Source organism: Erigeron canadensis, chromosome 9 (assembly GCF_010389155.1).
Source record: "Erigeron canadensis isolate Cc75 chromosome 9, C_canadensis_v1, whole genome shotgun sequence".
NCBI lineage: Eukaryota > Viridiplantae > Streptophyta > Magnoliopsida > Asterales > Asteraceae > Erigeron > Erigeron canadensis.
Window position 1 is genome coordinate 27,706,369 of NC_057769.1, and position 21,627 is coordinate 27,727,995.

Genomic DNA, 21,627 nt, shown 5'->3' on the forward strand with positions numbered 1-21,627 from the left:
TAATATGAATAGCTAAATCTTTAGCACCCGCTTGGGTAGTAAGCATGTCATAGGGTCGAATTGATGTTGCTTGTAAATGTTGAACAAGGTTTATATGTTTAATCGAAGATCCACATTTATTTGGATTAAATATTGTTTTCAACTTTTATATTTATTGATTGATAATTGTAATTAGAAGTTCGGGAGAAATCTATGTCATTGTCAATTGATTTATGAAATGGTTAATCGGTCTATAATTAACCGGAAATCGTTGGAGTTCGGGAGAAATCAACGATAAAGATTAAAAACAATTAAATTCATTTTGAATGTGTCAACGCTTATGAAAGAGGGATCTGATTAGGCGAATAAGCAGTTCGGGAGAAAGCTTTCAAAAGATTAAATCATAAAATCAACTTAGGAATTTAATGCTTAACTGTTTAGAGGAGAAATTAAGTGCGGGAGCAATAATTATCTTTTGAGCAGTTAAAGTTTCAAGTATAACGGGAGTTCATCTTGTCTACTTTTTGAGTCGTTCAACAAATGCAAGTAATATTAGACCCGATGATTGACATGTGAGCTGACCCAAGTAGGTGTTCCTTTTAAATTTGTGTTGAGATTCAACAATCAAAAATTCTTTTGCGATTAATCCTACGGGATTACTGACTTTTCTCACTAACTTTGCAACGTGACAATTCGGTCACAAAACCCCCTTTTTAATCTGAATCATTTTATTGTAACAATTTCTTATTAAGTCCTTGTGTTCGACCTCGGTTTACCAAGTCAACTATATTGCATACGAACGGGTTCACTGCCCACAAGTGTGTAGTAGTCAGTAGCTAGGTATTTCGTGTTCATAAATTTAAGACTAGAAAATACACATCAATGTCTTATTTAGAAGATCCATCTTTTAAACATTTATACCGTAAGCAACAAGACTTATATAAATCACTAAGAATTATAACTTTTAATGCTTATCAAATCTCTCGTGCAATAAGAACTAGTTTGACACACAAACCGACACTTATTATAAAAACAAATAAAAATAAAAATAAAAACTAAACTACTTTATTTATTTACAGGAAATTCTAAGTTTCTGCAGATTATATCAGATTAGCATTTACATAAGTCTGCAAGTGAGAAATAATTCTCTTATTATTAATTATGAACAGTGACCCAACTACGATTACCAATATATATGTCCTCTTAAACACTCGGTACTTCCAGTTTCCTTTGAGTTATGACACTTTCGACATACCCTGGCCAAGGACAGTCACCATGTAACCCGAGTAGCCTAATATGCCATTGAATAGTTTGCGAACTTATGTGACCCATATTCAGATATACTTTCGTAATCGATACAAGCACTAAGATAACAAATATTCAATATATATTCAAAAACATCCTTAAACAAATCATGAGACACTAATTAGATAACAGAAATTAATTACTTTGTGATTTAACTTATTTGCTTTTGCATTACATTATTTATAAGGAACCCGTGATTTTTTATGAGACCCATGTAGCGAACTTTCTGACAACCTATCCCAAGTTGGAAGCTTTAGGTAGGCTAGGTATACAAAGACACCCCGAGGACATACTTGTCCGAATCTCAAAGACCACATTAGCCCCTTAATTAACATTCATTTCATTTGCATAAACAATATCACATTTAACTTTCATGCTCATGATTGGTAGATGTTTTTGCCTATACATTGAACAAATCTTATAGTAATGCTAGATCATTCACAAAATTTAAGGACTAGATCAATTCATTACTGAAAGGCAAGCATTCTCAGCCATATATCTGAATATGTTTCCCACAAGAACATTGTATAATTTAAGTTCAGATTAAGGAAACCTTGCTACTTTGTGTCTACCAATATATCCCAAATTGTAATCAATGAACTAAGCAGTTATATTACGATTAAGCGGACTTAAAAGCTAAGTATCCTCACTTCTAATCTTCTGACAGCATTAACTTAAATCTCCCCCATATTTTTGTCATTTTCTCATTTTTCACATTTTTATGATTTTCATGACACTAAGAACTCTTTTTGTATTTTTATGACTCTAGCTATTTACAGACACAAACTTACAAAATTAGTTCTTTGAGAGATTTAATATGAATCAACATTCTTCATCCCATTGAGAAGAATTAACTTCTCAAATCGAGTCTTATCAAATGCTTTGGTATACAGATCAGCTAAATTATCATCGGTTATAACCTTTTCCAAATGAATTAACTTCTTTTGGGCACAATCACGCAAGAAATGATGTCTAATATCAATATGCTTGGTGACCTTATGCATGACAGGGTTATTTGTAATGTCTATAGCTGACTTATTGTCTATTCTAATAGGAGTATCAAGAAAATCCATACCGTAGTCACGAAGTTGTTGCTGAATCCACAATACCTGGGAACAGCAACTACCAGTAGCCATATACTCTGCCTCACATGAAGACTGAGCAACACATGTCTGCTTCTTGCATTGCCACGATACCAATCTTCCTCCTAACAACTGACAACCTCCAGTCGTAGACTTTCTGTCATTGTTACAACCGCCAAAGTCCGAATCAGTATATGCAACAAAATCAAACGTTCCTCCCATTGGATACCATAGACCAAGCCCTTGGTTTCCGTTAAGATAACGTAGAATACGTTTTGCTGCAGTCAAATGTGACTCTTTCGGACTAGCTTGAAATCTAGCGCAAAGACAAACAGCGAACATAATATCTGGACGCGAAGCAGTCAGATACATCAATGAGCCAATAATAGCACAATAATAAGTTGCATCCACAAGTTCATCTTTCGGATCAAGAACCCCTAAACCATGATTTTGTTGAATAGGAGTACCATATGTCTTGGACTCTAACATTTGAAACCTCTCCAAGATGTCATCGACATACTTAAACTGGTGGATAAAGAATCCATCTTTCCTTTGATCTACTTGTAGTCCGAGGAAAAATTGTAATTCCCCCATAACACTCATTTCAAACACATTTTTCATGCTCATTTCAAATTCTTTGCACATCTTTATATTAGATGAACCAAAAATGATATCATCCACGTAAACTTGTACAATTAGATAATCTCGCTTCTTCCATTTGATAAACAATGTGCTATCTATCGATCCTCTTGTAAAACCATTTGTCAACAAATGTGTCGACAACTTTTCATACCACACTCTGGGTGCTTGATGTAATCCATAAAGAGCCTTATCCAAACGATATGCTCTTCTTGGATAATTCGGATCTTCAAACCCTGGTGGTTGGTGAACATACACTTCTTCTTTGAGTTCACTGTATAAGAAGGCACTCTTAACGTCTAACTGATACACCTTTATACCTTTGAAACTTGCATAGGCCAAAAATAACCTTATAGCTTCAATCCTAGCAACTGGCGCAAAAGTTTCGTTATAGTCATATCCTTCTCGTTGTGCAAACCCCTGAACAACCAAACGTGCTTTATTTCACGATCCCTTTGTCATCTCATTTGCATTTATATACCCAACGAGTTCCAATCGGTTCTATACCTCTAGGCACATCTACTAACTCCCAAACTCCAAGTTTTTCAAATTGAGCTAATTCTTCTTGCATAGCTTCAACCCAACATGGATCTTGAAGTGTTGCCCTAACATTCTTAGGTTCTACTTGTGAAATGAAACCAGAATATAAACACTCAGTTATCAATCCAGTGTCTTTCACTTCACAAAACAAACCAGTTAGATCCTTATTCAATTGATTTCTAGTTCGAACAGGTTCTGTAGCATTTCCAAGAATATTCTCAACTGGATGATCCTTATTAATTTGATATTGAATAACCAAATCAACATTCAGACTTTCTCCTAAATTTGTTCTAATCTAAAACTCAGGAGAGCTAAAATCATCTTCCGATTCTTCAGAAATAGGATCATCATCAGGCAGTGTAACCTTCGATGGAGTAGGTGGTGTAGTGTTCTCGAGTTCACTATTATCTGAATCTGGTGTCTTATTCTTGTCCTTACCACTTTCATCAACATCAGCAGTAGACTGAACGTTGGTCGGTAAGTATTGACATTTCGAGTAGGCGAAGATATAGGAGTATTATCCATGTGATCTCTTAAAATAATCACATCATCAACTGTCTCAGGATCTGAATAAGAATCAGGACCATGTAGTGAACTAAACACACTATCGTAATCGAAGTTTTTGCCACTTCCAGAATGAATAGCGGGCTTATGACTGACAATCTTGACATTTGTTCCCAAATCAACTTTGCCGGTCTGTTTGTTGTAAACCCGTCGAATTGATGTTCCTGGTTTATAACCCATGAGAAATCCCTCTTCAACCTTTGAATCAAACTTTGACTGAGGTAGATACTTCAAGAAAGTACACGGTACACCAAATAGTTCAACATTCTATAAATTCGGTTTCTTCTTATGTAGAAGCTCATAACATGTCTTATTATGACGCTTTACTACAGTAACCCTATTTAAAATATGACAAGCTGTATTTACCGTCTCCGCCCAAAACATAGTAGGAAGCCCTGAATCTGCAAGCATAGTTCTGGCTGTCTCGATTAGAGTCCTATTCTTTCTTTCAGCAACTCCATTCTGTTGTGGTTCATACGGAGAACTGTATTGATGTTGGATTCCCTTTGACAAACAAAAGACATCCATCACATTATTCTTGAATTCAGTTCCGTTGTCACTCCTGATTCTCTTAACACGAACTCCATAAATGTCTTCAGTTTCGACAAAGAAATTTATCAAAATCTGTGGAGTTTCATCTTTCGATTTAAGAAAGAATACCCATGAGAATCTCGAGTAGTCATCAGTAACCACCAAACAGTAATACATCCCACCGATACTTCTTACATTCACTGGACCAAATAAATCCATGTGAAGTAACTCGAAAGGATTGGCAATAGAATTTTCTTGTTTCGGTTTATGTGCAGACTTTTGCTGTTTACCTTTCAGACAAGGTACACATTTGTTTTCCATTCCAAACCGCTTCATGGGAACTCCTTCAACCAAACCATGTTTGACAATGTCATTCATCTTTCGGAAATTAATATGTCCCATTCTTCTATGCCATAATAAAGATTCAGATTCGTTTGCTTTTGATAACAAGCAAACAGACTCCTTTGGATCATCAACACCTAACACAAGGCCATAGATGTCTCTCTTCCTAGGAGCTTTCAGCAGGATCCAGTCTTCAGGAATAACATATCCTGGTTTCAATATAAGTGATTCTTTCTCATTAAAATGGACATTGTTACCCTTGTCACAAATCTGAGAAACACTTAATAAATTATGTGCTAACTGTTCCACATAATTGACTTTCTCCAGCGTAATCTTCCCATTGACAACATCACCTTGGCCCGAGATGTTGCCGCCCTTGGGACCTGCGAAACTAACATATGAACCATTTACATCTTCATAATTGGACAAAACATTCTTGTCCCCTGTCATGTGCCGAGAGCATCCATTGTCAACATACCAAAGACTGATAGGCTTCCTTGGTTCTCCCTGCACATCAGACGATAAGATGGTTAGGTTCTGAAGGGAACCCAAACCTTTTGAGGTTTAGGTTTGCCGAATTCATCTCTAATGATCAATTCGGTCCAATATCCATCGCTCTGTAATGGAGCCTTGGATGGAGATGATGTCACAGACTGTTTCTTAGGTGAAGTGAAACGAGTCTTAGGAGGTGAATTCCTTGGTGAGTGGGTACCAAATCTAGGTTGACTTCCTAATCGATCATAGAATTTAGACGAACTATTAATTCTAACAGGAGGAGATCGATTTTGTTGAGTCATCTTCCTAGGTGAATTACTCCTTTGAGGTGTACGAGAACGACTCGGACTTACACTACTAGAAGTAGTAATCTGTGAAGGTCCCTATCGTTTTGGAGTCTTAGATCTATTGACATTAATCCTTTGATCTGTAATAGTAGACTCTCCATATGACACATTTCTAAGTAACTTAACATAATTTTGTGCATTTTTATTATCAGGATGTCTTTTTGCATACTCCTCATAATAATCCCTTTTATATGCACTCATAAATTTTGGTGAAGCTACTTGTTCAACTAGTTTACCTTTCCCTTTAGTATTAGGAATATCAATAACATCCTTTGACTTGACTTGACTGTCATGCTTAGGATTCTTGACCTTCCTATTTGGACATTCAATAGCTATATGGCCATTCTCACGACAAGTATAGCACTTCTTTACTTGTTGTTTTCTAGATTGACCATTCTCTATTTCAGGGATTGATATACCATACTCCTTCATTTCATTTATGGTATCAAGCGTCTGTATTGCTTCTTCCATAGTTTTTACTGTTTTAAAAGGAGCATAATGTCTATCCTTTAAATAGTTTTGGAAGCTTTAAATTGGTTAATTTAAGGGCTAGAAAACAAATAATTTTGACATCTTAAAAGAAAACAAATAATTTTGACATCTTAAAAGTGAATTTTTATAAGGTAAAAGAAATGGTCTGGTTAATGATTAAGATTAGATTCACATTTTATTCACCTTATTCTCGTAAACTGCCCGACACTTTAAGTGTGGGGGCGTTTAAGACCCAACCATGGTGATTGTAGGATTGAGTCTAGCTAACGACTCGTTAATAAATTAAGCGCTTTCGGGAGTCAACCCAATTCTTTCTTATTTTAGTTCTTTTTCTTATCTTATTTAGTTTTATTTTTGCATTTCCAATTTCTCATATTAAAAAATCCAAAAAAATCTGAAAAACACAAAAATCCAAAAAGATTTTAATTTTTAGTTTAGTTTGTTTCTTTTTCGTATTTAGGATTTTAGTCATATTTTTAATTTTTAGTTTTTCTTTTATTTTTATTTTTATTTTGATGTGTTTGTTAAGTGTGTGCTAGAGATATAAGAAAGGAGTTAAAATGCGGTTGAGATGCAGCTAGCACTTATTTTATCATTGGGACCAACCGAGCATTTGGAGCACGTACAATAAACCCGGGAAGTTTCTATGTTCTTTACTCTTTTATTTGTTTTTCCCTATTTCCCATAGTTTTGTCTTAGTTCATTGTATATTAAGGGCATTGTACAATTCAAGTGTGGGGGGAGAGGTAAATAGGAAAAAGTCGGGTAAATTTGGGGAGAATTTTTTTAACTTTTGTTTGCTTGTCCTTATAATTTAATTACTTTGTCATTTAAGATTTAATCATACTAGTAAGTAATTGAACTATAATTCCTTTGGTTAAATTTTTAAATTGTGAAATGTGTTTTGAATGATCGTTAAGGCAAATCCCTTCTGGATTGATAACATGACTAGCACACTCTACCACCAAACACCAAATATGTGAGGTATTGCTTCATTTATAGATATGTTAGGTATACGGTTTTGGTTTAGTTGCCTTGTAAATTTGTCTCTCTCATAGGCTTTTGAATTTATCCGGAAGTAAGAGTCTCTTTTAGAGCTTTGAACTATGACGTGCAAGTTTGAGGTTAATTTATTCCATTTCCGCATTTCTTTCTTTGATATGAGTGTGCCGGTGATTGCGTTGATTCTAGAACTTTTTGAAAGGACAAGACTCGATAAACCGAAAATACAGAAAAAAAAAATTTTTTAACCCCACTGCGCCGCAGTGGGAATCCTCGGCCAGAGCAAGAACAAGCCCCACTGCACCGCAGTGGGTTCGACATATCTCCCACTGCGCCGCAGTGGGAGGAACATACATTATTTCCGTGGGAAACCACTGCGCCGAAGTGGGCAAAGTCACCCCCACTGCGCCGCAGTGAGCCACCTCACAGCAACCCTAAATACTCATTTCGACCATGAACAACTTGCAACCTTCAAATTTCAAAACAAACTTCTCAACACACATTTCAGAGGTTTCCAACAACAAAGTAGACACGTTTCAAACACATTTACAACATAACATGTTTCACATATCAAAGAACAACCCTAATGGGTCATTTACCCGTTTTGGCAACATTTTCGCCCAAAAACGACAATACCATTTTCATAAGACTTTACAACTTGAAAATTAACAGAAATGTTACAGAAACATGACCTCAAACCAAAATGTACAATGAGCCATGAGATGTGGGACGTCTAAGCTTCTATACCAAAATATCGTCATTCGTTTGAGAATGACCTAATTACCTTCGAGTTCTTCAAGAGATATCTACAACTTCAAGCTTATCAACACACACTTAGTTCCTTCTTCCAGAACTACCTATAAAAGTGTAAACAACTAAAATATAAGCAAAGGCTTAGTGAATATACTTGCATACATTTACGAATACGAAGGAGGGCATAGCACAAAGACTTTCACATGTAACCTATGGCATCGTCATGTCACATTTACATATTCACCTTGCACACAAACAATACATATATGGATCCATATAAGCTAAACAATCACATCTATCGGGATTCTTAGGCCCCGGAGGTTCTTAGGCCTCATATCATATCAACATTCGGGATTCTTAGGCCCCGGAGGTTCTTAGGCCTCATAAACAATGCCCCACATGGGCTCACCGCCAAATCAATTACCATGCTTGGAACATTCACATCTCATGGTAATTGACCCAACGTATACATAAGGGTATGCTCCGCAACAAGGACAATAACGCTAAATAGACAAGCACAAGCAAGCTTCAACCTATAATCATATCGTAAAAATGCATAAGCTTACATTCACAACTTGACTAGTTCAACCTAGTCATTCTCAATCACTAGTCTTTTCTAAACCTAAAACCCAACCCATTTGTCATTGAGTTACTTTCATCTTTAACTATAACATTAGGTAGTTCAACCTACCATTTTCATTCACATCTCAATAACTAGTAATATTCATCTTTCTTACAAACTCAATTCATCACATGAACTTGTCAAATTCATAATCAAACACATCATATAACTCAATGACAACTAGGTTAACTAAGGAATTGGAGAAAATAACCATAATTCAATTTCTAGCAAAAACCCCCAATTTGGTTCATCCATGAACCCTAATTTCAAAAAAAAGATAAAAGCTAAATTAAAGGAATTCAACACCTCAAGATTTAATGAGCTAATTCAACACTTAAATTGAAAATCCCCTTTCCCCTTCTTCTTTGAAATTTTCGGCCACCACCACTCAAAACCCACAAACCCTAGCTTTTCAATCTTGCTTGATAAAAACTGATGGTGATGATTATTATGATTTTTATTCTTGAATTAGAGAGAATGAGGCTTGATTTCAGAAAAGTTAAAGAGAATGCATGAAAATGAAGGAGAAGGAGAAGAAAAGGATGTAATGGGTTGTGACTCAAAAAAAGAGGAGGGCTGGCACTCTTTGGAGATGCTACGTCCCATCTAGCTTCTTGGTATTAAATACCCGCTATCCGCTAAAGTTCCAACTAAATTAACTCCATATCCAAAAATAAAATACTAGGAAATTAATTTAATGTCAAAACTATGAAAAGGGGTTAATTTCTTTTACCTTAAAATATTTGGGGTGTTACAACTCTCCCCCACTTGGAACGGATCACGGCCTCGTGATCCAAGCCATATGTAAAGACGGATAATAAACTAGCACATCATGCTCGGATTCCCATGTACAATCGGACATCCTACCATGCTTCCACAATATCTTGTAAGTTCTCACCGTCTTATTTTGTACTCTTCTAAGCTCTTCCTCGACTATGGCAATCGGCTCCTCAATATAATTCAACTTATTATCGACCTCAATCTCATTCAATGGCACATAGGAAGACTCGTCGGCAAGGCATTTTCTAAGATGCGACACATGAAAAGTAGGGTGAATTCCCGATAACTCTTCCGGTAACTCCAAACGGTATGCAACTTTGCCAGCTTTAGCCACAATCTTGAATGGACCAATAAAACGAGGACTCAATTTTCCACGCTTCCTAAATCGTAGAACGCCTTTCCAAGGTGAAACTTTCAACAAAACACGATCACCTACTTGAAATTCAATCGGTCTTCTCCTTTTATCCGCATAAGACTTTTGCCGATCTTGAGCCGCCTTAAGTCTTTCTTTGATCACATCAATCTTTTCGATGGTTTTCAATACTACTTCCGTGCCCCCTATTTCTCTTTGACCTACTTCTCCCCAACAAATTGGAGATCGACACTTTCTCCCGTACAACATCTCATATGGTGGCATTTGGATGCTAGAATGGTAGCTATTGTTGTATGAGAATTCTACCAAAGGCAAGTGAAGATCCCAAGCGCCTCCAAAGTCAATTATACATGCTCGAAGCATGTCTTCAAGCGTTTGAATGGTTCTCTCACTTAGGCCATTCGTTTGAGGGTGATAGGCGGTGCTAAGCTTGAGCTTGGTACCCATATCTTCATGAAATTTCCGCCAAAAAGTGAGAAGTGAAATGAGTGTCTCTATCCGAAACAATGGAGACAAGAACTCCATGTCTAGCTACAACTTCTTTCACGTAGATCTTTGCCAACACTTCGGATGATGATACCTCACGAATAGGAAGAAACAAGGCACTCTTGGTTAGTCTGTCAACTATCACCCATATAGTATCAAATTGATTTCTAGGGGTCTTGGGCAATTTGGTGATGAAGTCCATGGTGATCTCTTCCCACTTCCATTTGAGAATTTCTAACAGTTGCATCATACCATAGGGCTTTTGATGCTCAGCCTTCACTTGTGCGCAAGTCAAACATTTCTCGACATACTTCACTACATCACGTTTCATACCGGGCCACCAATATTCTACTTTCAAATCATGATTCATCTTTGTAGCAGCGGGGTGAATGGAATACTTGGATTTGTAAGCCTCATCGAGGAGAACTTGCTTCAACTCACAAGAGAATAAGATCCAAATCCTCCCAAAACGTAAAGTAAGGCCACGAGAATCCTTAGTGAAATATTGCAATTGGCCTTGAATTCTTTCTCTTTTAGGCTCCCGTTGCAAAGCCTTCTCTTGAGCTTCTTTAATTTGACCAAACTTGACCGATTTGAAACCGATATAGGTCAAAGGGTTGATTTTTTTTTTCCTGAAAAAACCAAACCGATATCAAACTGTAAAAAAACCGATTTTTAAAACCGAAGACCAAACTAATTTCAAACAAAAGGTTCTTCTAAAAACCGAACCGGTTTGGAAGAAACCGTTTTTTTCCCATTTGGTTTTAGGATTCAAAATCAAAACTAGTAAGTAAGTAAGTAACTCCCAATGTCGTCTTCCACGGGTTTTGGGTCCCAATACCGATGAGGAAGCGGGAGCAAGAAAACCAAGAATCTCTTTCTTGTCGGCTTGCGCTGGATTCCTGCATACCTCTGGCAGGCAAGCTGAAGGTTTTTATTATTGTACAACGATTGTGTCTTTTCTTCGACGGTGTATGGGGGAGGTTGATATGTAGACAGCCTTACCCCTACCAAAGGTAGAGAGGCTGCTTCCAGGTTCTACCATAGGTAGAAAAGGACCTCTAGCCTTGCTGGGCATGAGGATCAAATCCATAACCTTTATTTCCAGAGGCATGAGCTCCAACCACTAATCCAACCCAGTTGGTTTTAGTTCCCAAAAACCGGTTATATTGGGCACGTTTATCTACAACTACAAGTAGTTTTGCCCAAAATGGGCTTAGGTTAAGTTTTGTAATGGGCTAATTGTTCACCTTTTCCCCGAAAACACAAGAAAGAAAAAACGAAAAAAATCTTCGTTTCAGTTCTCTCATTTCATTGCTCTCCAAAGTTTACACAGTCTCTTCATCAGCCATAACTTAACCCCCTCTCCGCCACCACCGTCATCATCACCGGAGCAACCATCATCGCCGGAGCAACTTATATAACTCTTTTATCTATTTCCAGGTTAGATGAACCACCGTCGTTTCACCATTTTCTGTCATTCAATACTTACAAAACCTAGAAAAACAAATGGGCCATTTTCTTTATTTAATGCTGCATATATGTACACATCACCAAGATACACAAATCCAATCAACAAGACCAAAACTTTTAATAATTTTCAGAGACCCAATACAAGAATTAGCCCGGACCCAAATGACCCATCAACCCTAATGAAAGAAGATGGTGTATCTATATGCTCAGAATTATGGGTTGAAAGTTTTAGAAATCCTAATACAACTTTTAATAATTTGACTAATTATTTAAGAAGATTTGAGTTATGGGTTTTAGCTTATCAAAAAGTATGTGCTGATGAATTGGGTAGTTATATGCCGAAAAGTGATGTACAGAGATCAGCTTTAGATGATTTGTTAGCACTTAGGAATGCTGTTCTTGATAACCGTTTTCGGTGGGGTGCTAGGTTAGAGTTTTTTATTAAGTCTCCGAAAGATAAGACTGAGTATGAGTCGTTGTCGAAAAGAAAGATTCGCGCTATTTTGACCACGACGCAACCTAGCCCGTTTCAAGATAGGATTGTTCAAGAGGTTTTGTTTATGATATTGGAGCCTGTTTATGAAGGGAGGTTTTCTGAGAAGTCGTATGCGTTTAGACCAGGTAGGACTGCGCATACGGCTTTGAGAGTTATTAGGAGGAGTTTTGCTGGGTATTTGTGGTATATTAAAGGGGATTTGAGTACCGTTTTGGATGGGTTGAAGGTTGGAATGGTGGTAAGTGCTTTGATGAGAGATGTTAGAGATAAGATGGTGATTGATTTGGTGAAGTCAGCTATGACTACTCCAGTGATAACTAGCCCACCTGTTGAAAAAAAGAGAACGAAGAGGAAGTATCAGAAAAAGAGGGTGTTGGCTGAAGACGAGCCTAAACCTGACCCATATTGGTTAGAATCTTTTTTCGGGTTTGCACCTGAGGAGGCTGAAAAGGTTCCCACTTGGGGACATTGTGGGATTCTTAGTCCTTTGTTGGCTAATATATGTCTAGATGAATTGGATCGTTGGATGGAGGGGAAAATGAAGGAGTTTTATAAGCCTTCGAAAAGTGATGTGATATGGAATAGTCCTGAAGGAGAAGTTGACCAAGGGAATACATCTTGGCCCGAATTTGTTCCGACTAGTGGGCCTGACAAGACTCGGAAAATAGATTATATTCGTTTTGGTGGTCATTTCTTGATTGGAGTTCGTGGTCCTAGAGCCGATGCAGCAATTCTTAGAAAACAATTAATCGAGTTTTGTGATGAGAAATACATGCTTAAGCTAGACAATGAGAGTCTCCCTATTGAACACATAACAAAAGGAATTATGTTTCTTGATCATGTGTTATGTCGTAGAGTTGTATACCCAACTCTTAGATATACAGCAACCGGTGGTAAAATCATCAGTGAAAAGGGTGTTGGTACTCTGTTGTCTGTCACTGCAAGCCTTAAACAATGCATCAAACAGTTTAGAAAGTTAGGATTTTTGAAGGGAGACAGAGATCCTGATCCACAACCGTGTTTCAGAATGTTTCATGCTACCCAAGCTCATACTAATGCACAGATGAACAAGCTTTTGACTACGATGGTCGAATGGTATAGATATGCCGACAATCGAAAAAAGATAGTGAATTTTTGTTCGTATATCATAAGGGGTTCGCTTGCAAAACTCTATGCTGCAAAATATAAGCTTCGTTCACGGGCCAAAGTGTACAAAATTGGTGATAGAACTCTCAGGCGGCCTTTGAAGGAGAAAAAAGGGCTATCACCTGAGTACAACGATTTGTTAAGACAGGGTCTTTCTGAGTCGATTGAAGGACTTCATTACACACGAATGTCGTTGGTACCTGAGACTGATTACAGCCCGTTTCCAGTGGGGTGGAAGCCTGATCACGAGAAGGCTTTGCTTGAATATATAAGATTGGATGATCCAAAAACAAAAGAAGAGATTCATACAAATTTAACTGAAGAAGGTCTTATATCACCTCAAGATTATGTTTCCATGCTTGTTTGGAATTATAAGAGAAACGCTGCCATTAACGGTGTTAATAGCTCCGAAGAAGATAAAACATTGTTGTTAGGATCGAGTATTCAAAATGATGAGCAAACGCTAGAAGACGATGAAGGGCATGAAGAACAGTTGCACGCTTCAAACGTTTGAGGTAATTATGTAATTTGACCGTTTAGGTGCACAAGAAATCTATAGATTGAAAGTTCATAGAGTAGCATGTATAATGCCCATCTCCCTATATTCAAATCAATATCAATTCCAGATTTGTGCTCACGTATCATTACGTTGTAACACAATGTTAGAGGTGGAAATGTCATCTGCTTTTACAAAATGATCACCTTTTACATTTCACGCATTGAGTTAGAGGTGGAAATATGAGTGGGTGCATGGGTCTGCAAATTTTGTATGGGTCAGTTTGGGATGACCCAAAACTTGTCCGGTTTGTTTTATTTTTATATTACTGTTAGAGCTAAGACACACAACTTTAACCCATTCAAAAATAAATCAGTGGAAATTGCTGCCTGTAATTAATTTTGAAGTTTAGTGATAGTTTATTTGTGAACTAATTTTAAATCATAATATGCTTATATTATTCTTTTTCATTTAGTCACTCTCTAGCTCTTAACCAAATATAAATCAAAGAAAGCGTTTGGTTGTTTTAGGATTTTAGCCTTATTGATAGCTGTTTCCCACCTTCCCATTTTCATCTCATGGTTTATATTTTTGTATTGAATTGAGAACTGCTAGTCGTGAAATCAAACGCTGGATATCAGATTCACTTCAACCGACTGTATAATATGTTGATCAGGGAATTATAATAAAATAGCATTCCAGTGACCTTTGCATCATTATACTTCCAAAGGGACACTGTTGTCTTGGCTACAAACAAGAATTTCTACCACTAAAAGCTAATGGGATTTGTATACTTTGCTTTATAAAATCGAATGGGAATCTATGTTTCAAAATCTTGTTCATACAGTTTTGACGATTATGCTTTGTACTATATCAGAGTATCATGTAGTTTTGTGTTTTGACTTTCGAGTCCCTTAAAATGTGAGTTAAAGTTTCTTCACAGTTGAATTTACATTTGCTCAGTTTTGGTTATACTTTTTATGGTGAACTGGCAACCTATAGCTATTATAACAAGTGAATCATTTATATTCATTTCGGCTTACATGAAGACTGCAAGCTGTCAAAGATGTTTACGAATTACTAATCATTATATTCAAAGTACTTGTCATGTGTATGTATCTATATTACTTTAGCACACATACATTTGTGCTATGAAGATGCATGAAAACAAAAGGAGGTTTAGGCTCTTGTTTTGTTTATTCTTATGCTAGGAATCATCCTTTCTTTTTCTCCGTTATGGCAAATTACGAAACCACATAAACACTACGGTCTTTGGTTTTGCCTCTGAGTATGTTTTGCATGTGTTATGCTACACAAATGGATTATCCATGACTGCTGAAAGAACATTTTGGTCATCACCTTGTGATTTTACAAATTCACCCTATAGCCTTTGTGTACGCAGCTGTTTGTCTTCCACAAGGGGCTCGAGTTATCCTTTCAGGTCAAAGCCAAACAGAGATTCTGCAGAATACCCGTTGTGATGCAAAAATCAGCTTTTTGCCTAATTAGGGAAATTGGTTTAGCTCATACTATATATGCAGGAAAATTGTCTAATAATTATGTCGGTTACGGTTTATTGGTTAACTATAGTTATAGTTATAGGAATCTGAACTGGAACCACAAGCCAAACAGAACAATTTGTGTAGAAGGGTTTTTTAATTACTTAATTTCAAGTTATGGGAAGTGTTTACCCTCTCGTCGTGCTCCCTCTCCCATCTCAGTCGCTGCTGCTGCTCTGAAGGTAATTCATCAAACCATTTATATTGCATTTTGGTAGTTTGTTGCCTCTTCTACTGGTTAAATAATGATCAATTTGTTGAGCATATCAATATGCGTAAATGTATGCCTAACAAAAAAAAAGTCTGTTTCTTTATGTGTGAAATTACTTGGTTTCTTACATCATTACTTAAGGTAATTACTCTATCATGTGTAATGTTGAATTTTCTATTTGTGTTTCATTGCATTTTCACTTGATCGTTTTGTTGATGTTATTATGTAAATCTTGGAAATCATTACTGCCTGATTCTAGACTATTCCATTTGAGCTTTACAGGTTCCATTTGTTGTAGTTGCTCACTTGTTCAGTTGCTCGGATATATAATCAAATGTCTGGCTGGTTTATTTTTGTCTCAAATTTATTTCTCTTAAAATGCCACAAGTGCAATCTACTTTGTGCATAGTACAAATCTGCATATGGTCTTCACTCTTATTTTAAGATGACCACTTTTGTAGTATTCACTTCCGTAGAACGAGCCAATTGGGCTATATTTTTTGGTCTGTTGATTTTGCATCTGGTTCATATTACAAGAGACAGGCTGAGTCGTTTTTTTTCATTTATTTCCGGTGGTTTTGGAAAATTAGTGCTGATGAACAGACGTTTTTGGAGAAGATGCTATAGAGTATAGGCCATGTAGGATTTATTGTTTCTTTTTCGAATCCTAGTTTAAGTATTACTGTTTAAGTACCCTCCATATCTTGCAGTTTTATGGTTTTATGTTTTATATCTAGGTATTATAACTTCAAGTATATGCTTCAGTAGCTGAAATGTTTTTAGCATGTCAACTTACATTTACTTGTAAGTGCTTCCCTTTTTTCCGCTGCATAACACAGTGTGGTGAACATGGGTACTCATACCCCACCACGATTGGCGACAATTAAATACCGGTCACTTCCGTTACTCTACACGCATCATGGATACCATAATGCTTAATAGCCTGATGCTAGTAAATTATCCTTGTTTAAGAATACACATGAAAAAGTGCAAGATGATAGTTGATATCCTTGCAACGGATTTGAGGGATAAAGAAGTTGATTTGTATTAATGCTTGCAACAGAATAGCACAATTATATTTTCTTTTTTTTAAAAATAATAGAATACGTAGCACCATTTATCCATTGTATTCATCACAGATAAAAACCACATAAACCGTAGGAACTAAAATTATGTGTGTTCAGGTTAACATTTCCGGCTTAACATATTGCCGGGCTCATCTATCTTAGCCTAAGCCTAACCCATCTAGTTGTGTCAGAGAAGGTAAATCCAAGCCTAACTAAAGTAAAAGGTCAATTGATTTGGCACGTTTACGACCCACAGTAAACCAATAGGTACAGTATAATCATTATAAGTTAACACTTAATATACTTGTATTCAATTACTAACAACGAAAAATAGATGAGGCTGTTCCTATAGAGATTCAATTAATAGTGTCTGAAAGACACTAATGGCATCTACACTTGATCCTCAATAATCCATTTCTTGAAACAAATTATTTTGGCTTTTTGGAACAAGACTTGATCATTTTGCCCAATAGGACAAGTTATCTAGCCACGGCAAACTAATGACAATTAAAGCGGCAAATCTAACATGACAAACTCAAAATGGTAGTTATGAAACAAGACTAAAAGTTGCTCAATTATTTCAGCTCCAACATATAAATTTTTAATGCCGGGCATACTGCTCAACAACAATATGACAGCAAACCATTCTGTTCAAGTCGATATAAACTAGCATATGGAGGTTAGCCTGCATAACAATGCATTCTACGAACTACTAAAAAGGCATGCAATTTTACTCTTCTGTAGGACTGATGGCAAGAGAAGCCTTCAACTTTTCTACCAAATGTGGCAATGCCCTCACGTTTTCATCAATTGCCTGGTTAACACATGACTCCATATCCTGTGCCGCATTTGTTTTAATATTTTGGAGCTTTGCAGATTCAAATTTGTCTCGGCATACCATAAGTGACCGGTTCAATCGTTCCTGTATGCACAATAATATACACATTATCACTGCAAAATACAGCTCAATTAATTTAATTCACATTTTCACTTTGGAACATCAAATTGGTTAATCTTTACTGAGAAGCTGACAGGAAGCATTTTCACATTTTGCAAACAGAAAGCTGAATTATATGAACTATGATCACTCAATCCTACGTAGTACCTGTTTCATCACTCGTCTGTACCTTTGAAATCAATACTTATAAGTGATTATATGATGTATCAAAGTGTATAACCAACTAGAGAACACTTAAAATTTCATTTAACACTGTGAGCAGGAAATCACATTATCATAGTTATTTTTCTCAAGCAATCTATCAGCAACAGTAAATATGATATGGAATATATCATATTAGGTCATGGACAAGCATGATTTTAGTAAACAAGATAGATTTGGAGAATTTTATTCTTAAAAGTACACTGCATGTCTGCATTTAACAATGGATTGTTATGCTACATAACTGCTTTAATAAAAGTTGCTGGAAGTTCAATTGGTCAAAGCGTGTGATAACATATTTCTATCTATTTTCTGTTCAAAAAATAAAAATAAATAACTGCTTTAATATAGGCAGAGATACCTGACTTTTGATCAAGGAGTTCTAACAGTTGGTCTTACATACTAGTGATATTTTGGTCACCGGACCTAAAGTTTTCCTAGAAGGTTCAAAATATACCGAAAGATGTAGACTATTCACATTTACGGATAAATCAATAGGATAAAAGACTCTGGTGAAGTTGCTAAGAATCAAAGAGGCACCAATGCACAATGTACAATAAGGATCCACCAAGGCACCAAGGACCAAGAATCCTCCGGAGAATTAGGCAAACAGCTTGAGACTTGTCCCTAACTTTTTTAGAACTACAGAACATTGCTTGCCATATCGTATAGAGTTTAGAGTCTCATTTGGTAAGTAGAGTATAATGTAAATACTGGTTTTTATAAAGAAAGAAACTTGTAGCTGCTTGAAAGAAAATTACCTAATTTAAAACTGATATGGGGTGGAACCAAGTACGATTACGTGATTTTAGTCCTCAAAGACCCATCACAAGCGATGACGACTTACACTAATGATAATTGAATCAAGTTTAAATGATAGAGATTCCAGAAACACAATGCCAAACACAAAAAAACTATCTTGGACTCTACGTTCCACCTTAGCCTTGAGGTTCATGGAGACAATCTTTGAACAAAAAACATTAGACTCATAAATTGTCTGTACAAGCCAGAGCAAAGACTCATTAGTCACATAAAACTATAAATCTCACATGGATCATGCTAAGTGACGGGCAGCATCACCAATAGTGAAAATTAAGGGCACCATAATGTTAAGCTTACATTGACCTATAGTCTTGAAAGGCCCATCACAAACTATGACAATTCGGAACTATTGAGTAATAAATAAAACTTTAACAATATAAATCCCAGCACAGAAACGGAACTGACCGTAGGTAATATCTTAGCCTAGGGGACCAACGTAACTACTGTTGAACAAGATGATTAATACGACTAGATGGAAAAGACAAATGTCATTCAATAGCAATATACATCGGTTTTGGACCCAATTGGCTAACCATTTTATTAAAAAAACGATCATTATAATACTATGACCAGCTATATACCAAAAGCAAAAGTATATTGTTATTATATGACATTTGCAGTAATAGCAAACAAGAGAACGTATTACCCACAAATCATGTACCCTTAATTTCCATAACCAACAATTCCATAAAGTAAATAAATAAATAAATAAAAACTACCTGAAACTTAGCCATTTCACCTTCAACGAGATTCTGAGCTTGAAGAACAGGAACACTACAATTCTCAACACACGCACTTATATCATCTTGCTTTCTCCTTCTATCAAAACACTCATACGCACATTTAAAGTACGCTTTCTGCACACACACACAGAGACACAAAAAAAAAAACATGATTCATCCATCCATCGATCTTTCTTCTGGAAAATTAAAACTTTCACATACCCTCTATACATCCATCAATAGTTCAATACTTACATATACAATTTATACATACACATCCGGAGGTGTTTCGGGAATTAGTCATTTTACCTTCAAGTATTGTTGAGATAAGTATTGTGGTAGTATAGTTATACAAAAGTCAAAACCTTTACATACGCTTTTCATACAAGCCATTATATACATTCACTTAGAATCCTTTAAAAAAATCAAAACTTTCACATACCTTTTTCATATAAACCGGCATATACCTATACATAAGAATCCTTAAAAGGAAAAAATCAACACTTTTACATACTCTTTTCCACACTATCATTATACACATATACATAACCGTATTTAATTATCAATTTAAGGTATTATAACTTATTTTTTTTTTAATTTATTATTATGAAAAATAATTATAACTTCTTCAGTTCATCAAAACATTATCTACAATACTATTACACCACTTACAAAACTGCGAAAAGTCGAAAACTACTAATAAAAATCATTGAACACCACCAACAGAAAAGGAAATTTTTAAAAACCACCGCATTGCGCAGGTACATACAAATCTTTTAAAAAAAATCAAAACTTTTGCATACCCGTCTCACAGAAACCATCATATACATACATATATATATACATACAAATCTTTAAAAAAAATCAAAACTTTTGCATACCCATCTCACAGAAACCATCATATACATACATATATATATACATACAAATCTTTAAAAAAAAATCAAAACTTTTGCATACCCATCTCACATAAACCATTAATATACATATATATATACACATATACATACAAATCTTGAGAAAATAAGGAAGTAAAAAACCTGAAGAGTGAAGTTGACATGATCTTGAACAACAGAGAGCTGGGCTTGAGCAGCAGCATTAACTTCATTAAGCTTTTGTCTCAATCTTTCTGATACAATTCTTTCTTCTGCTGCATCTATGTGATTCATTATTAATTTATTTTTTTCGATTTTTCTTTTTTGGGGGAAATTTTGAGATATTATTAGGGTTTTGGGTTTAATTAGGGGTTTCTCTTATAAAATTTGAACTGAATGATTTCTTGCAGCAAGGGACAGGGTTTTAGACGTTTTTCACTTTACTCCTTGTATATCTATCATTTTACACTTTTAACCATTTAAAAAATTAGAGTCGAATATCATTTTACACTTTTAACCATTTAAAAAATTAGAGTCGAATATCGTTAAGAGTAATGATAAATCCTCCTAATAGATCAACCTAATTATCATCCTAATCATAAGATGAAGCCACATGAAAGTTTATGTTACTTTCAAATTTTCTTCTTATACAAGTTGAACCCGTAGAAAAAATTAATCTGTTTCTGTTTTCTTAATTAAAATGATGTAAAAATTTGTTAAGGTTTAGATCGTAAAGAAAGAAAAAAAACTGTTCACTACCGCCTTTCGCGGGTTTTGAGCCCCAATACCTCGACGATGTATGGGGTTAAGATTTAAATAGACCTTATCTCTACCTAAGGTTTAGATCATGAAATAGAAAAAAGAATGTCATTTTTGTATGGTTAAACGCAAGTGATTGAAAAGCCTTTAAAATCGCTATACTTTGTGTATTTTAATGGATTCCGATATAAGAAATGTTTTTAATTTTCAAAACGGAATACTTTGTAAAGAGAAAACGTGAAACACTTTTGGAGCTTATGACATCTAAATACTAATGGTCTATAGTCGAAATTAAATACAAATAATATCAATAGGCTTCATCCCTTGCACATACTAATGGTCGCCGAGTACACAACCCCATCCAGGTGATACCCATTTTCAGCGTTATGTGGAGATCGCCAAATCCATCATATTGCTTTTTTTCTCTCTCTTTCTCTTCTCTTAACATATGATTTCTTTCCTTTATTTTTTTTTGTCCTTTTGTCTAATTTTGGTATTATATATAGATAT

At 35.7% G+C, this 21,627-nt stretch overlaps 2 protein-coding genes across 2 annotated transcripts; one reads left to right on the forward strand and one right to left on the reverse strand.

Annotated features, from left to right (window-relative positions):
* The first annotated feature begins 11,621 nt into the window (after window positions 1-11,621).
* On the forward strand, window positions 11,622-14,387 carry LOC122581912 (nuclear intron maturase 2, mitochondrial). Its single transcript, XM_043754229.1, has one exon. The coding sequence runs from the start codon at window positions 11,781-11,783 to the stop codon at window positions 13,959-13,961; it is 2,181 nt and encodes a 726-aa protein (XP_043610164.1). The 5' UTR covers window positions 11,622-11,780; the 3' UTR covers window positions 13,962-14,387.
* A 2,948-nt stretch (window positions 14,388-17,335) lies between these two features.
* On the reverse strand, window positions 17,336-20,751 carry LOC122582686 (protein FAM136A-like). The gene is made up of 3 exons (XM_043755112.1): window positions 20,524-20,751; window positions 19,481-19,618; window positions 17,336-17,702 (listed from the first exon to the last, which is right to left on the reverse strand). Exons 1-3 carry the CDS (start codon window positions 20,650-20,652, stop codon window positions 17,511-17,513), a joined length of 459 nt encoding a protein of 152 aa, XP_043611047.1. The 5' UTR covers window positions 20,653-20,751; the 3' UTR covers window positions 17,336-17,510.
* Window positions 20,752-21,627: the final 876 nt, after the last annotated feature.